The sequence below is a fragment of the Pleurodeles waltl genome, chromosome 9, assembly GCF_031143425.1.
Source record: "Pleurodeles waltl isolate 20211129_DDA chromosome 9, aPleWal1.hap1.20221129, whole genome shotgun sequence".
NCBI classification, from domain to species: Eukaryota; Metazoa; Chordata; class Amphibia; order Caudata; family Salamandridae; genus Pleurodeles; species Pleurodeles waltl.
In genome coordinates, this window is record NC_090448.1 from 1,126,196,289 (window position 1) to 1,126,212,342 (window position 16,054).

At 44.4% G+C, this 16,054-nt stretch overlaps 1 protein-coding gene across 4 annotated transcripts in view; it reads right to left on the bottom strand.

Moving 5' to 3' along the window:
• ZFYVE26 (zinc finger FYVE-type containing 26) overlaps window positions 1-16,054 on the bottom strand; it is a 449,330-nt gene that overhangs the window by 232,363 nt on the left and 200,913 nt on the right. For all 4 annotated transcript variants that reach the window (XM_069208874.1, XM_069208871.1, XM_069208872.1 and 1 more), the window contains exons 22-24: window positions 15,929-16,033; window positions 12,338-12,460; window positions 9,917-10,093 (exon numbers count right to left, since the gene is read on the bottom strand). In XM_069208874.1, the coding sequence (XP_069064975.1) occupies window positions 9,917-10,093; window positions 12,338-12,460; window positions 15,929-16,033 (405 nt within the window). The remainder of the gene's footprint in view (window positions 1-9,916; window positions 10,094-12,337; window positions 12,461-15,928; window positions 16,034-16,054) is intronic.

A 16,054-nucleotide genomic window follows, 5' to 3' on the forward strand; every position in this document is an offset into this window, starting at 1 on the left:
ACCTTTGGACAGATTTCAGGCCTAGGTGCGAACTGGAGGAAGTCATGTGCCTTTTCGGTCTCAGATGGGCTTGAACAGCAGCCAGTGGCTAGGCTGGGAACCCATGGTCATCAAGTATTTCGGGGTCAAGGTGTATCACAATCATGCCGCTATTAGGGAGGGCAATTTGGAGGGGGGGAGCAGGTGGCCTGGACATATTACATAGTTGGTATGGATTTCTGGGGGACACTGCAGTTGCCTATCATGGCTCGCAATCAATCAATCAATACATTTATAAAGCGCACTACATACCCGTGAGGGTCTCAAGGCACTGGGGAAAAAGAGGGGGGGTGCTGCTACTGCTCGAAGAGCTAGGTTTTGAGGTGTCTTCTGAAGGTGAGCAGGTCCTGGGTCTGTCTTAGGTTGGACAGGAGGGTATTCCAGGTCTTGGCGGCGAGGGAGGAAAAAGATCTGCCGCTGGAGGACTTGCGTCGGATGTGGGGGATGGAGGCGAGAGCGAGGTTGGAGGAGCGGAGTTGTTGGGTGGGGGTGTAGAAGCTGAGTCTGTTGTTAAGGTAGGCTGGTCCGGTGTTGTGGAGTGCTTTGTGTGCGTGGGTGAGGAGTTTGAAGGTGATCCTCTTGTCAACGGGGAGCCAGTGCAGGTCTCTCAGGTGGGGGGTGATGTGGCTGTGGCGGGAAGTGTTGAGGATGAGTCGGGCAGAGGCGTTTCGGATGCGTTGCAGGTGTTTGGATGGGATGCCTGCGTAGAGTACGTTTCCGTAGTCGAGTCTGCTGCTGACGAGGGCCTGTGTTACTGTTTTTCTTGTTTCAGTCGGGATCCATTTGTAGATCCTGCGAAGCAAGTGGAGGGTGTTGTAGCAGGAGGAGGAAATGGCGTTGACCTGCTTTGACATGGAGAGGGATTAGTCGAGGATGAAGCCAAGGTTGCGTGCGTGGTCAGTTGGTGTTGGAGGGGTTCCCAGCGACGCTGGCCACCACAAGTCGTCCCAGGCGGAGGGGGTGGGCCCAAGGATGAGGACCTCCATTTTGTCCGAGTTCAGTTTCAGCCGGCTGCCTCTCATCCAGTCGGCGACGGCCTTCATGCCCTCGTGGAAGTTGGTTTTGGCAGTGTGTGGGTCCTTGGTGAGGGAGAGGATCAGTTGGGTGTCGTCCGTGTAGGAGATGATGCTGAGGTTGTGTTGGCGGGCCACTTGTGCGAGGGAGGCCATGTAGATGTTGAATAGCGTCGGGCTGAGGGATGAGCCCTGGGGTACGCCGCAGATGATGTTGGTGGCTTCGGATTTGAAAGGGGGGAGGCGGACTCTCTGGGTTCTGCCAGAGAGGAAGGATGTAGTCCAGTCGAGGGCTTTCTCTTGGATCCCTGCTTCGTGGAGGCGTATTTTCGGTGAGCTGCGTGATGTAGACACGAAATTTAAAATTCTGGTGATGGCAGAATTAGGATCTCTGACACAGGGTTATGCTCACTTCCCAAAGAGAGTTGTTATATAGGGACGCAGTGACTCCACGGGTAAGTAGCCCATTGGCTACTACCTTACACTCACCTAACGTCCCTAAATTCAGTATTTAGTGGAGCCCCTGGCACTCAAAAATCAGATACTGCCGACCTCAAGAAAGACACTCCAGAGAAACAAAAGCAAGAACTGAAGACCAGTGACTGACTCACGGCAAACCCTGCCAGCCTGCCTGCTGTCTTCAACAATTGCAACAAAGACGCTTCGTCCTGCTGCTGCTTGTGCCTCCAAAAGCCCAGGAGGACTGACAATCTTCACCCCAGAACCAGAAACTCCTGTGGAGTTGCAGTGCTGCTTCTCTGCATCTTGCAGGCACCCCAAGAAACACAGACAATACTCCGGACTGCCAAAACCAGACACAGGACAGCACCACTGAACAGGTGCCCCCCTAGTCAAAGTTGAATTGGGCGAACAGTGCCAGCTGGATCCCCAGTACCTCCAGAGATGAAGTCCATTGTGAGTCTCCACACTGCAACCTTCACGCTGATGACTGCAGCCTCTTTGTGCAGCCCCTACCGCGACTGCCTCCAGTGATGGAAACCCACCGGTCTACTGCACTTCTGCACCCAGCCAGCCTGGACGGAGGAGAAGAGGACCAAAGTTGCACCTACGTCCCCGAGCCTCGTGAGACGTGGGCCTACTTGTTGGTTCGGTCAGACTGGACCCCTGGTTCACGCTTGCAGCCTCTTTGTGCAGGCCCCACCCTCTACTGCAACCACCCCGGGTGACAGAAACCAGCCAGTCCATTGCACTTCTGTACCTGGCCTCACCAGACTGTGTCCCTAAGACCTTGAGCATCATAAGAACTGAACCCCCTTGTTGGTTCACCCAGACTAGGGCCCCAGTCCCTACCTGCAGCAACCTGTTTGACATGCTAAGTTGGGCCTAGCTGCAGGAGGTCAAGGCCAGGATGTCCTTAGGTGATGAGTGGGACAAATGGGTCTGTCTTCTAAACTCAGGTGCTCGGGCATGTACAGGAGGGTATATTTCTGAGCCTTTTGGGATTGGCAGGGGCACTCGTCAGGGATGCCCCCTCACCGCCTTGCTGTTTGAGCTAGCAGTCAAGCCCTTTGCCTGTGTGATGCAGTGGGAGGGCCATGGCTAAGAAGTTTCAATGGGGGTGAGGAGAATATTATCTCACTCTATGTGGACAATACTCTTATCTACTTGGGGGATGCCAGTTCCGGAATCATGTGGAGTGCTACCCTATTAGACACCTTTGGACAGATTTCAGGCCTAGGTGCGAACTGGAGGAAGTCATGTGCCTTTTCGGTCTCAGATGGGCTTGAACAGCCGCCAGTGGCTAGGCTGGGAACCCATGGTCATCAAGTATTTCGGGGTCAAGGTGTATCACAATCATGCCGCTATTAGGGAGGGCAATTTGGAAGGGGGGAGCAGGTGGCCTGGACATATTACATAGTTGGTATGGATTTCTGGGGGACACTGCAGTTGCCTATCATGGCTCGCAATCAATCAATCAATACATTTATAAAGCGCACTACATACCCGTGAGGGTCTCAAGGCGCTGGGGAAAAAGAGGGGGGGTGCTGCTACTGCTCGAAGAGCTAGGATTTGAGGTGTCTTCTGAAGGTGAGCAGGTCCTGGGTCTGTCTTAGGTTGGACGGGAGGGTATTCCAGGTCTTGGCGGCGAGGGAGGAAAAAGATCTGCCGCCGGAGGACTTGCGTCGGATGTGGGGGATGGAGGCGAGAGCGAGGTTGGAGGAGCGGAGTTGTTGGGTGGGGGTGTAGAAGCTGAGTCTGTTGTTAAGGTAGGCTGGTCCGGTGTTGTGGAGTGCTTTGTGTGCGTGGGTGAGGAGTTTGAAGGTGATCCTCTTGTCAACGGGGAGCCAGTGCAGGTCTCTCAGGTGGGGGGTGATGTGGCTGTGGCGGGAAGTGTTGAGGATGAGTCGGGCAGAGGCGTTTCGGATGCGTTGCAGGTGTTTGGATGGGATGCCTGCGTAGAGTACGTTTCCGTAGTCGAGTCTGCTGCTGACGAGGGCCTGTGTTACTGTTTTTCTTGTTTCAGTCGGGATCCATTTGTAGATCCTGCGAAGCATGTGGAGGGTGTTGTAGCAGGAGGAGGAGATGGCGTTGACCTGCTTTGACATGGAGAGGGATTAGTCGAGGATGAAGCCAAGGTTGCGTGCGTGGTCAGTTGGTGTTGGAGGGGTTCCCAGCGACGCTGGCCACCACAAGTCGTCCCAGGCGGAGGGGGTGGGCCCAAGGATGAGGACCTCCATTTTGTCCGAGTTCAGTTTCAGCCGGCTGCCTCTCATCCAGTCGGCGACGGCCTTCATGCCCTCGTGGAAGTTGGTTTTGGCAGTGTGTGGGTCCTTGGTGAGGGAGAGGATCAGTTGGGTGTCGTCCGTGTAGGAGATGATGCTGAGGTTGTGTTGGCGGGCCACTTGTGCGAGGGAGGCCATGTAGATGTTGAATAGCGTCGGGCTGAGGGATGAGCCCTGGGGTACGCCGCAGATGATGTTGGTGGCTTCGGATTTGAAAGGGGGGAGGCGGACTCTCTGGGTTCTGCCAGAGAGGAAGGATGTAGTCCAGTCGAGGGCTTTCTCTTGGATCCCTGCTTCGTGGAGGCGGATTTTCGGGGAGCTGCGTGATGTAGACACGAAATTTAAAATTCTGGTGATGGCAGAATTAGGATCTCTGACACAGGGTTATGCTCACTTCCCAAAGAGAGTTGTTATATAGGGATGCAGTGACTCCACGGGTAAGTAGCCCATTGGCTACTACCTTACACTCACCTAACGTCCCTAAATTCAGTATTTAGTGGAGCCCCTGGCACTCAAAAATCAGATACTGCCGACCTCAAGAAAGACACTCCAGAGAAACAAAAGCAAGAACTGAAGACCAGTGACTGACTCACGGCAAACCCTGCCAGCCTGCCTGCTGTCTTCAACAATTGCAACAAAGACGCTTCGTCCTGCTGCTGCTTGTGCCTCCAAAAGCCCAGGAGGACTGACAATCTTCACCCCAGAACCAGAAACTCCTGTGGAGTTGCAGTGCTGCTTCTCTGCATCTTGCAGGCACCCCAAGAAACACAGACAATACTCCGGACTGCCAAAACCAGACACAGGACAGCACCACTGAACAGGTGCCCCCCTAGTCAAAGTTGAATTGGGCGAACAGTGCCAGCTGGATCCCCAGTACCTCCAGAGATGAAGTGCATTGTGAGTCTCCACACTGCAACCTTCACGCTGATGACTGCAGCCTCTTTGTGCAGCCCCTTCCCCCTACCGCAACTGCCTCCAGTGATGGAAACCCACCGGTCTACTGCACTTCTGCACCCAGCCAGCCTGGACGGAGGAGAAGAGGACCAAAGTTGCACCTACGTCCCCGAGCCTCGTAAGACGTGGGCCTACTTGTTGGTTCGGTCAGACTGGACCCATGGTTCACGCTTGCAGCCTCTTTGTGCAGGCCCCACAAAGGAGCGTGCCCTGAATTTGGTCAGCACTTCCATGCAAAAGGCACCTTAAGACCCGCATGGGTGAGTAGTCCTGCTTTACAGATATTGATTGATTGATTGATTGACGCACACTTACAAGTCTCCAAACCCCAGGACTTCAACCTACAAGCCAAGTGGCTTGCAAAGGCCCAGACTATGATCAAAATGTGTTATTACTCAGGAGTGGATGTTCATTGGCAGCTGAAAGGTTGCTTTAACATGCAGAGCTCTGAAAACCAGGCTTTGCCACACCAAATCTGGGAGAACAGATCTGACACCTGCACTCCAATAATCTCTGGATAAGCCATTGCTGTAGAGGGATCAACCGGAACACGTAGAGGAATTGTCCTTCCCAGCCTAGGCAAAGGAAATCCCTCAGTGACCCTGGTTCCAAAATCCTGGAGGCAAATTAAGGCCAGTTGCTGTTCCTCCCTGTTGCAGAGTGTTATCATCAGTTCAGTTCCAAAGGGTCAACATATATTCCACCACTGTGTGATGAAATTCCCATTCGTGCTAGTCAGACGCAGGTATGATAAAGTTAATCACCCTGTCATTCCTTATATGCAGGAGGTGTCTCGCTGTCAGGCCAAAGTTTAGCTTAGCAGACCATATGCAGATGTAGTGTACGTCCCTGGATATGGTGAGTGACCAGAGGCTACCTTGATTCGGAACTTGGACCACAGTTGTAGTGATGTCTGGCAGGACAAATCCAGTCTTTTCAGTGATTTGCTTCAGTAATGCTATCTAGCCAATGTTTGAGAAGGCACTAGTAGCACAATCAAAGGTAAATATCACCGGCCCCAGCTACGAAGAACATAGCTGGCTGGACGTCAATAATGTTCACAATGAGGGGTATGGCAGCAGTGGCCTAAAGCAGCAGGAGCAAGAGAAGGGCCACTAGGGCCAGTAGGGTTTGGAATCTGGAGTTTTCAGTGAGGGAACAGGTCCTTAACCTACTTTAGGCTTTCTAAGCATCTTCTGACTCATGCTTTGACTTTTTTCTTCCTTATCTGTACAGAGAATAACATTCGGCTATCACTTCTGTAGATACATTAGTTAGGATATAAGCAGTACATAACTCTGGTGTAGCTTATTTTCACAAATATTCCTCTGCCTACACTTTGTACATGTTTGAATATTGTAAATGCTTTCTTTTTAGACTCTATTTTCAAGTAACAAACTCCACTAGAGCACCAGAAAGCAGTTAGGTTTTCAATCCCCAAACTCAAAACTGTATCCAGGAAACTTTGACTTCCAAATAATATAAAAAGAGGAACTCTCTGGTGACTCACAGGATGGGCGGAGTGTGAGGGGGGAGGGAAATGAGTAAAGGCAAAGTTTTTCAGAGGAACCCCAGTATGACATGGGGGAAGTTCAAATGGCATGTGAGCAATAATCTTGTTTAATCACCAACTGGGACAAACTCAAATATGTACTCAATCCGAATAGAATTGCCACAGTGCTACTAGACTTCCCACTGGCTTCTGATACACTGTACACCCCCTTGCTTCATTTGACAGATTTGGTAATCTTGGTATAACAGCATTATGCTTGTATTGATCTTATCAAATCTTATGAGAAGATTTCAAATAATCTTCTGTTCTCTGTTCGTGTCTGGACCTTTCCTCACTTAAGCACATGCTCTCCCAAGCCACACATTTCTAATCAATAACTACTCAAGCTCTTCTACAGATATCAAATTGCTTAAATCTCTCCTACAACTCTTACATTCATGGCACATATGTACCCCCCAAACTAGATTAGAGTTCAGACCTAGGCCCCTGTACCCTAGGCTCTTCTCTGCTAGCAGTGAATGAATGGATGTCCTTCAACCACCTAAACCCAACACACCTAAAACAAGAACATAATGAAAATCCTAACCTGTGAAAAACAGTTCCTACACCACCCTACTAAACAATGGTAGGTGGAACTAGGACCACCCCAACCACCACCAGGAAAATGAAGAACGCAGAACCTTGGGGTGACCATGGACTCCTAAATAAACCAGGACAACAAATGCACCTTCACCACTGAAGCCCAACAGCACATCTTCCAATGTATTACATTCTCTTGCAAGGTACAAGGCTGTGATTCCTTTAGGCTTTTCCAACCTAATGTAAGCTATCACGTTATTTTTTTGTCCTGGCCTCATGCAGGATACAGTGTATCCATAAAGTATTGTCAAGTCTCAAGCCGTTATCACATTACCACCACCCTTCATCCATTCGAATGGGTCCTAGTTGTCAATCATATGTCATTCAAGACCCTCAGCATAGCCAATCAAGCCATCTGAGGTGCTAGGCTAATTTTACTGCATCACCTACCAATTAATGGACTCTCAGATCAAGAAGGACTGTGATTTTAAACATTCCTAAGGTCCAACCTTCAACAACGATCAAACTGTGGATCTCTTTCTCAGCAAGAATCAAAATACTTTGTAATCACTCAAAGTTAGCTTTAAAGATCTGGCTGATCCCAGCCGACTGACTCTTGATTCTTAGGCAAGACTACCTATGACACAGGCTCACCAAAAAGCCAGCACCCAGCATACAGAGCTACAGAACAGCTGCAGATGGTAAGGAATGTCAAATGTGCAGTTTGTGAGCATTATATAAATAATCAGTGGTGTGGAATTCCTATAGCACGACGCCCAGGACATATTGTTTGGGGTCAAGGACAACATGTTTTCAGGTTTATTTCATCCTTGGGTTAAGTAGGCCCAATCCCCTGCAGCACAAACCTTTTGGCTGCCACGTTACAGTACCACATTATGGAGCATGGAAGGAAACTGTCTGCAGATGATGTAATAGTTGTGTCCATATTCTAATGTTGTTTGAGCTTGCATTTATGGACCATTAATGCAAAACCTTTTTTATTAGGATGAACGCTCTAAATACATGTTGTAAGCTCAGACTGCACTACGGACAATGGTTCCAGTAAAAAATGTGTACATCCGTTTGCAAAGTTTATCAATATGAAGCTACATGTAAGTAAAATAAAATGTTCACAAAATACATTCAACTAGGAAAACAAAAGTTTTGATTAACTATTGTGCCATTTTAGGTACTATTTCTTTGAAGGATCATTCAGTAAAATGTTTTGAAGCATGCTAGTATTTCCCAAAAAATATTCATAACGGAAAATCAGTGAAAAACGTTTCAACCAACTTATGGGAAACATGAAAATAAACAAGGACTGGCAAGAGCCAGTAGGTCTATCATTGGTGGTCAGCTTTTTGGTTTTTATCAATGTGAGTCTTATTTTGACATGGCTTTTGTAAAACCTTATTGTTGTCAGAGCTGCCGAGCCTTCTCCATTGTAACAAACATTGGCAAAAAAGCTAAAATATGTTATGGTCTCAAAAAGCATGCATTGCCACAGCACTAAACAAAACTACTTTTTGTGCCGATATGCTCTTTGTGAAAGAGCAGATTGCTATAACTTACAGTAAAGCCAGCCAACAGATGGATAGACAGAGAGATAGAATTTAATAAAAATAAAAGGTCTTGGTGAACACCAGACCTAATTAAGGGCCTAACTGCTAAAACAAATTGGTATACATATTTGCACTAGTGTAGATTTATACATATGTCATAAATTCACAAGCATTTCCAGAAGCAGACCATGAAATTGTATCCTACAAAATATTTGTTAACTGTATTTTAGCACAAGCAAATATGAATTTGTTGATTTGCCCATGTGAAAATATGTTGAGTGTTTACAAGTTCACTAAGGGCCTGAATTAGGTCTCAGTAGAGGAAAATACTCTGTCACAAACGTGACAGATATCCCATTAGCTGTATTACAATCCAATTATCTCCTATGGGAATCATAATATGCCGGATGGGATACTCGTCACGTTTGTAACAGAGTATTCCCTCTACTAAGACCTAAATCATGCCCTTAGTTCACTTTGCCCCCAACCACTTTTTTCCAAACCCTGGAAAAAGTTTTACTTCTGCACTTGTCAGGAGTAAATTTCCAATCTTACTCAGTATGGGAAAAGATTAGAGAAATGCTGTTGAAAACCCATAAAATATGCAAGTTAGTGGGTATACTAAGACTAAAAAGGGCATTCCAACCCCGGAACTGCATATAGCCATCTCCAGCCCCAGAATGTATATCTGAAGAAAGGTGGCAAAATAAGGAAATAGCTAGTATTGAAGCCCTACTATAGTATTAACTAATCATAATTAGAGAGGCTATTATCAGAGCTCGTATGTAATGAGATTGAGGCCATAATCTGTTGCCCATCTACAGGGCACCAATGGGATAAGTTGATATATATTTTTTTTTTACAGGACAAGTAGATTTAAGAATGAATTTCTCACATGGACAAGTAGATATTTTATTAAATTCCACACCCCTGTAAATAGTAGTCTTTCAGATTTAAAATGTCATTTTTTAGCACCAAAGTTGGCAATTTATAAGTTGTGAGCATTCTATTGTTTGAGGACAAACTTCAACAATTGAATAAGAAACATTTTACAACAATAACAAGAAACGGTACACAGACCAATACACAGTAGGGTAGTTAACATTAATCGAATGGGTACATTTAGGAATGAGTTAATTATGCCCATTTGGAAGAATAATCTAGGTGAAGCACAAATCACCACACAGCCTACAAATAATACAGAGCATACAGAGTAGTAACGTACATATTTCCATTTATGTTAATATTCAAAATTGAAAATGTACTAATTGATTTGTATTGAGAAATAGACTCATTTGATTAATTCTACAATACTTCATTGCTGATTCTTGGCTAATATCAGTTGGACGTTGGCTAGTCACAACAGGAACTCTCAATCAAACATGGTTGTGCTCCCATAGTTAAGATAGTATTGATTGTTCTGTGCAAAGAGAATAAAGACATGAATACCAGTCACAAGAAAGAAAAGAGCAATGCTCGCTCTCATTCGAGGTTGGCATTAGTTTGGCTTACCTTACACCCTATGTACAAAGCTTGGATCTCATTGTGGCGGACAGCAGACAGACTCTTCTGGAAGTGAGTAGTAAGATAATCAGCCAGAAAATGACATGCTTCTAGACATGGCTTTTGACTCAAGGCTTCCTCACTGATTGCTTGACACATTCCGGGGTCGGACATTCTTTGTAAAAGCTGCAACAGTGCAAAAAGGAAAACCTCCTCAAATATATAGCTTAAAAAGAGGTGTACAATATCATCTCTCACTTAAGATATAATGTTACCAATATATATATTATTATTTTTTAACTTGGGAGAGGTAGTATGTGTGCTTGAGTCAGCACCCTTCAGTTATTGGCTTTCATGGGTATTTCATGGTATCTAAACGGATGGATGGGCTTTCCAACTAGTCCATCAAGGCAATTTGTGGAAGTTTACATGGTTTAGTTCTGCACTTCCCACCATCCACTTCATCCCTGAACCCTGTCTCTGCTTTCTGTCTAAACCTTTCCTTTCCAGATCCCCTTCTCACTTCTGTGAACATGTCCTTCACTGCGTCCCTCTGGCTTTCATCACTGCCCCTCCAGACATTGGCTTGTGTCACTCAACCTCTTGTCATTGCTCTTCATTGCTTTCCACTCTCCCTTGCTGTCACTTTTACTTTGGCTTTTCCTGCACACCTCTAATCATAGACATTGCTCACCCAGTTATCTCTTCTCCTGTACTAGCCTTAATCCAACCTGTGAGCTGGGTGCTCTTTTTTTTAATTTAAATTTTAAAATGCCTGACGATAAAATGCAGCACACACGGTGCTCTGTGCTGAGCAGTATTTAAGGCACAGTTATGTGCCGATTGGCATCCTGGTTGTACATTCAAGACCCTACATTATTTCAGAGGCTGTTCCCTCCCTCCTACGTCTGCACAGGTTCCATGCAGACTTGAGACACAGACTGAGCAGGCTATAAGGCAAAAATACTTTCCATTAAAAAAGCAATAATAAAGCCATCCAGATATTACACCTCAAGTACTGTAGTGGCTGTACTTGGGAAAGCTGGAGATTTCCCACTAGACTGGAGGTTGCTTTCATAGCAGCTACCATGAAAGCAGCCAGCACTGTGACAGAGTGGAGGTCACATCACCTTTGCCCCAGTAAGCCCACATTTAGCAAAGCACTAAGGTTGCTGTGCCCGAATGCATGTTTAAATATTACATCAGTGCAACCAAAGCAAGCATTTTCACTAGGAACATGGACCTTGCAGTGTGCAAAAACCAATCATTTTGCAACTTCTAGTATGCTGTGTGATAACTGGTCAATCTGTTGATACTGCATTTTTCGGTCAGTGTGTGCATTACCAAAAGGACTTGGGCCAGCATAAGAATGATAAAAAACTTCTCTTTCCTCCCTGACTTTGACTTGCTTGTGCTGGGAGGCTGGGAATGCAGTCACCTGATTAACAATGGAGTCCACTTGCTGAAGGTCCTGCCATGAACCATGCATGGTATTCTTTCAAGGAGACACGATGCATATGAGGGCAGTAAGCAGTCTTTAGTGCCTAGCGAAATCTGTGCCTTCTGCATGAATTACAGTTATTACCACCATTCCTCCATCACTCATTTCTTCAGGCTCAGGGAAAGAAAGTTGTCAGAAATGTATTGACTGTTATAGCACTAGAATCGAATTCCGAGATGTCTGTTTACATACTTTGAGTGTGAAAAACGCATGTTTAGAATTTTGTTTGGCAGAAAAACATTTTAGGGGTGCAGAACACTTAGTCAAATGTATAGCCATTCAATGCTGAAAATAGGAGTCAGCAGTAACCAAATCACATGTGCGTAATATGCAGAATATGTAGCACCGAAAGGTTAAGTACACACAGTAGTTTCAAACCTGCCAATACAAGATTACACAGACACTTCTATAGTGGTTTAATCAAATCATTCATTTTGTGCCTATGGACAGACCTATGTAGAAAACACTACTGTTAGGTTTAGAGAAAGTAAAGAATGGTCTACGGATGAATGTGTTTCTTTCTGTTAAATTAGCTATTCAGGAGTTTTGTTACACTTGTCAAAATTAAAATCATTTGGTATGGTGAATCCGTGAATATTTTTATTTGTGACCAGAGGGTTAAAGCAAATCCGTGACATAGAGGCATCAGTCCACTGAGAGAACAGGTCCAACTGATCACAGAGATACAGTGGCAACTGTGATTGCACAAGACGTTTGCAAAGCTTAAAATTTCTATGACGAAGTAACACTTTTAGTGAGCCTGCTGCTAATAAAATATTATTAACAATTACATTAAATTGAGGGTTGTTTTACACAATTTTGTTTAACAAACTTTTTGGGGAAACACTTGAAAAATAAGACAAACTGAGTACTGGAATCACTAAAAACATTTCAAACCAATATTATAATGAGAAAGGCTGGTAGTTTACCTGCAGTGCCTGTTCCATTTCCCCGCTCTCAAGCAAGTGCAGAAGGTGCTCCCGATGAAGACTGATCAAAAGTTCAAAGGGAACAGGGTACAAGTGACCCCACTCCTCACACAAACCATAGTCCTATTGAGAAACAATCAGATAAAGCTCCTTAGTAACTGTTCTTTTCTCCTGGTGATCATCTTCTGGTTACACACTGGATTAAGTTTCAACTTTATTTAGATTTTATGGAAATGAGTTTCCAAAGACACTGGAAAACTACTTGACATATTCCCAAGGGGATGCGACAATGGTTATTTACACCACAACAAGAAATAAAATAAAAATAGTGAAGACTCGTGTGTTTTAAATATGAAACAACATGCCTGTCACTGTGTTTATGTTGTTGCTTGTAGCCTCACAGAGCTATAATAAATTCCATCACTGTGATGGTAAATCATGAGTGTAAAGAAACAGGTTTTAGCAGGTTTTCCCATTTTTTGGCCCCCATTTGTACAACCAGCTGCTGGTTTTTCAACTCTGAGAGTGCACTAAGGCCTGCTAACCATACCTCAGTGCCAGTGGTCTGACCTACTACAAGGTGTACAGGGCTCGATAAATCCACTCGACCACTCGCATTGGCGAGTCTTATTTGATCAGGTCGAGCTATTTTTAATACTTACTCATCCCTTCTGGTGAGCTGACACTGAACAGGTGTTCTGTTCAGTTGAAAAGTGGAGGGGCAATAAAAGATGCCTTTAAATATTGTTCTTATGTCACATTTGCTCTATTTCACAGACAGAGGTCAAACCTCAGTTTTTCTTACAATTAATTTTCCTTCTGACTGCAGAGTTACAGGTGTTTGTAAGGTGAACTGTGTGGCCTGCTGATTAGAATGTAAAATAAAAGGATATAGGGTTTTTCCTAACACACAACATTTAAATGACTAAGTCAACTGTGCAAATATTTCAAAATATCTTTCAGTAGTTGTGAAAGCCCTTTTTTATATTTATTTGATGAAAAATATTTTAATAGGATGAAAACAAATCAGAATGCTTTACATGTTGATGTGCAAAGGATATGTTTTCTGAAAACCAATTTTCACAGATTCTTAATACACTATATAGTTTTATCAGTAAAGCTGCAAGTTAGTGGAGAGGTTTTGGAACATTTCTTGGAAAGTTATTGTGTGTAGATGACAATATGTCACCACATCATGGTTTAGTAATATATTTATTAACATTGAGTGTTTAAACATAAACTGAGAAACACTAATGCTCTGATGGCAATGTTGTTAGTAAACTAAAAGAAGTCCTAGGTTATGTGGGTTAGGCCTCATGGGTATGTGGGCTAGACTCTTGTGATGCATGCAGCAAACTTTAGTCTACTTAATCAAACAAAAGAGTTTCTTTTGTACTGCAGAAATGTTGAGCTCACATATTTGAAGGTGCAATCATATGTGAGAATTAAGAAAAAAGCGACTCTGTAAACTATTTTCCTGGGATCAAACAATTTGAGACCCGTATACGGGTCAAGTACATTACAGTTAGGTCGAGTAGATCATTAAAGTTACTCGACCTGCAGGTCTAGTAACATTTGTATGATTGTTTGAGCCCTGGTGTATTGTAAATTGGCTCAACCCATTTGGCAAGTGTTAACTTACTTATAGATCCCTGGTATATGGTAGTCAGGGCATGTAAAAGAGTGTTCACCTAGGGCAGCAACACTGTTTGTGCCACCCTGAGGACAAATGGCTCCCAGGCTGCCACTGCAGAATAGAAGAGCAGTGTTTACACTGCTAGTTTGACTTTAAACCAATGGCAAAGTCACCACTTCCCTTAACCTTATATGTATGTCTCCCCAAGAAAGGCCTTTGGAGCCCTATGGCAGGGAAACTATATATTGTTAAGACAGACATATATTTTTCTATGTCTTAACAGCAAAACATCTACATTGACATTTTGCTTGGGAAAAGTTAGTAGCCCCAGTGGCTAACACTGGTTTATCGTCTGGCACTCCAGCCTGACTAACTCCTGAATGGGACTATCTACCTGGGTACTGGAAAGTATCAAATGAATTGTGGCATTCAGCAAAATCTGATGCCTAGGTTGAATACAATGGCACAATTAAAGCTCTACAACTTTTAATAAATGGTGCAACTCTGTGCCCCAGCTGGTCCAGTAGGCTCACACAGGCTCTGGTACATAAGAGCTGAAGAAGCCCAAATCCACAAGTTGGTAGCCATCGCAGACGTTTTACTGCTAAAAGTCTCCAGGCACCCCAAAGGACAAATCTGAGATAGCCAAAAGTTGCACCCATGTCAGTCACATCCAGGAGTTCTATAAGAATCCACATTCGTTGCTCACAAAAGACACTAGTCCCCACCTAAGGATTCTGCGCCAACCGCAGTGCACGGAGACCAGTAGTCCAGCAATGGCTGGCCAGCTACTACAACCTAGAGGACTTTGAGGGATCCTGATCTCTCTGGTCAGATTCGCTCCACTTCATCAGTGGAGCAAGAAATCACCACAAAGGCAGCCCTGTTAACCGCACTTCAACTGGACCATTCTTGAGCATCTTTTCGCCTGCATCCCAAGCATCAGGATCACTCTATTAAAATCTAGGGCGGTTGGCCAGCAAAGTATGGAACTTGCTTCACAAATGCTCTGGTGGCCAGGCAACTGTCCAGAGTATCCTTTCTAGCCCCTAGACTTTCATACATTTTATATTTGGTCTCCTAAGCCGGGCCAGAGTAGCCGAACTAACCCTTTCAAACTTTTCATAGGTTTACAAACTTTTTGTTGCCTAATGCTTGTTTGCAGTTGCATTTAAAAGTGACAAGATCTTCTAAAATCTGTATCACCGGAACCCTCAAGAGGATTTTGCTTCTCAAGGTCTCTAACAATTCATAAAAATATACTAAAGTTTTATAAACTGATGTCCTGCTTCTTTAGTGTTGTGTGACGTTCTTATTTCGTTGTGCTGTACTGTTAAAAGCTTTACACTAAGTTCCTTTGTTAGGCTTTGCTGCTCAAAGTCACAGCTACCCAGGGTTGAGCTAAAGGCGATACAAACAAGCCTGACTGGACCCACAACAGTATTTGCTAGTGTATTCAACAATAAAGCCCCATAGCCATATCATATTATACACCCAAATCTTCAAAATGATTTTGTTTGAAGGGAAGAATGTTACCAGTCTCCCCGTGAAAGCAAAGGCACAAAAACATCATTTAAATCAAGTGGCCATTTCAACAAGAGGCTTGTAAGCCAAAATTAAATTCTCTTTTCTGTTTGATTAACAAATATTACTGAATGTAAGTTCAATCATCCACTTAAGGTACAGTAAGATATGTTAGAATTTTCTGTGATATTATGCTAGCTTATAAACATGAAGGAAAGGTTGAGTGACTAAATGTCTCAAGGTGCAAAGGGAAGGTGTAATGTTCATGGTCCTAAAGCATCCATTTATGAAGTATCAAGAATGGTAAATTCAACAATTTAAGGCAAGTAAATTTGAAGGACACCAGAGTTATAAAAAAATATATACTAGTAAGGTTCCTATATAGGACTTCAAGTAACACTCGTTAATTCCATAGTTTGCATCCCTCTTACCTTTGCCTGTAGAATTACATTCATCACAGTCTGTAGATCCGCTGTGCAGTCTTTCATCAGATCTTGCCAATTATTCCATTTTGGAAAGCCTTGTAAGCTCAGAATCTAAGAGGTAAAACATTACTG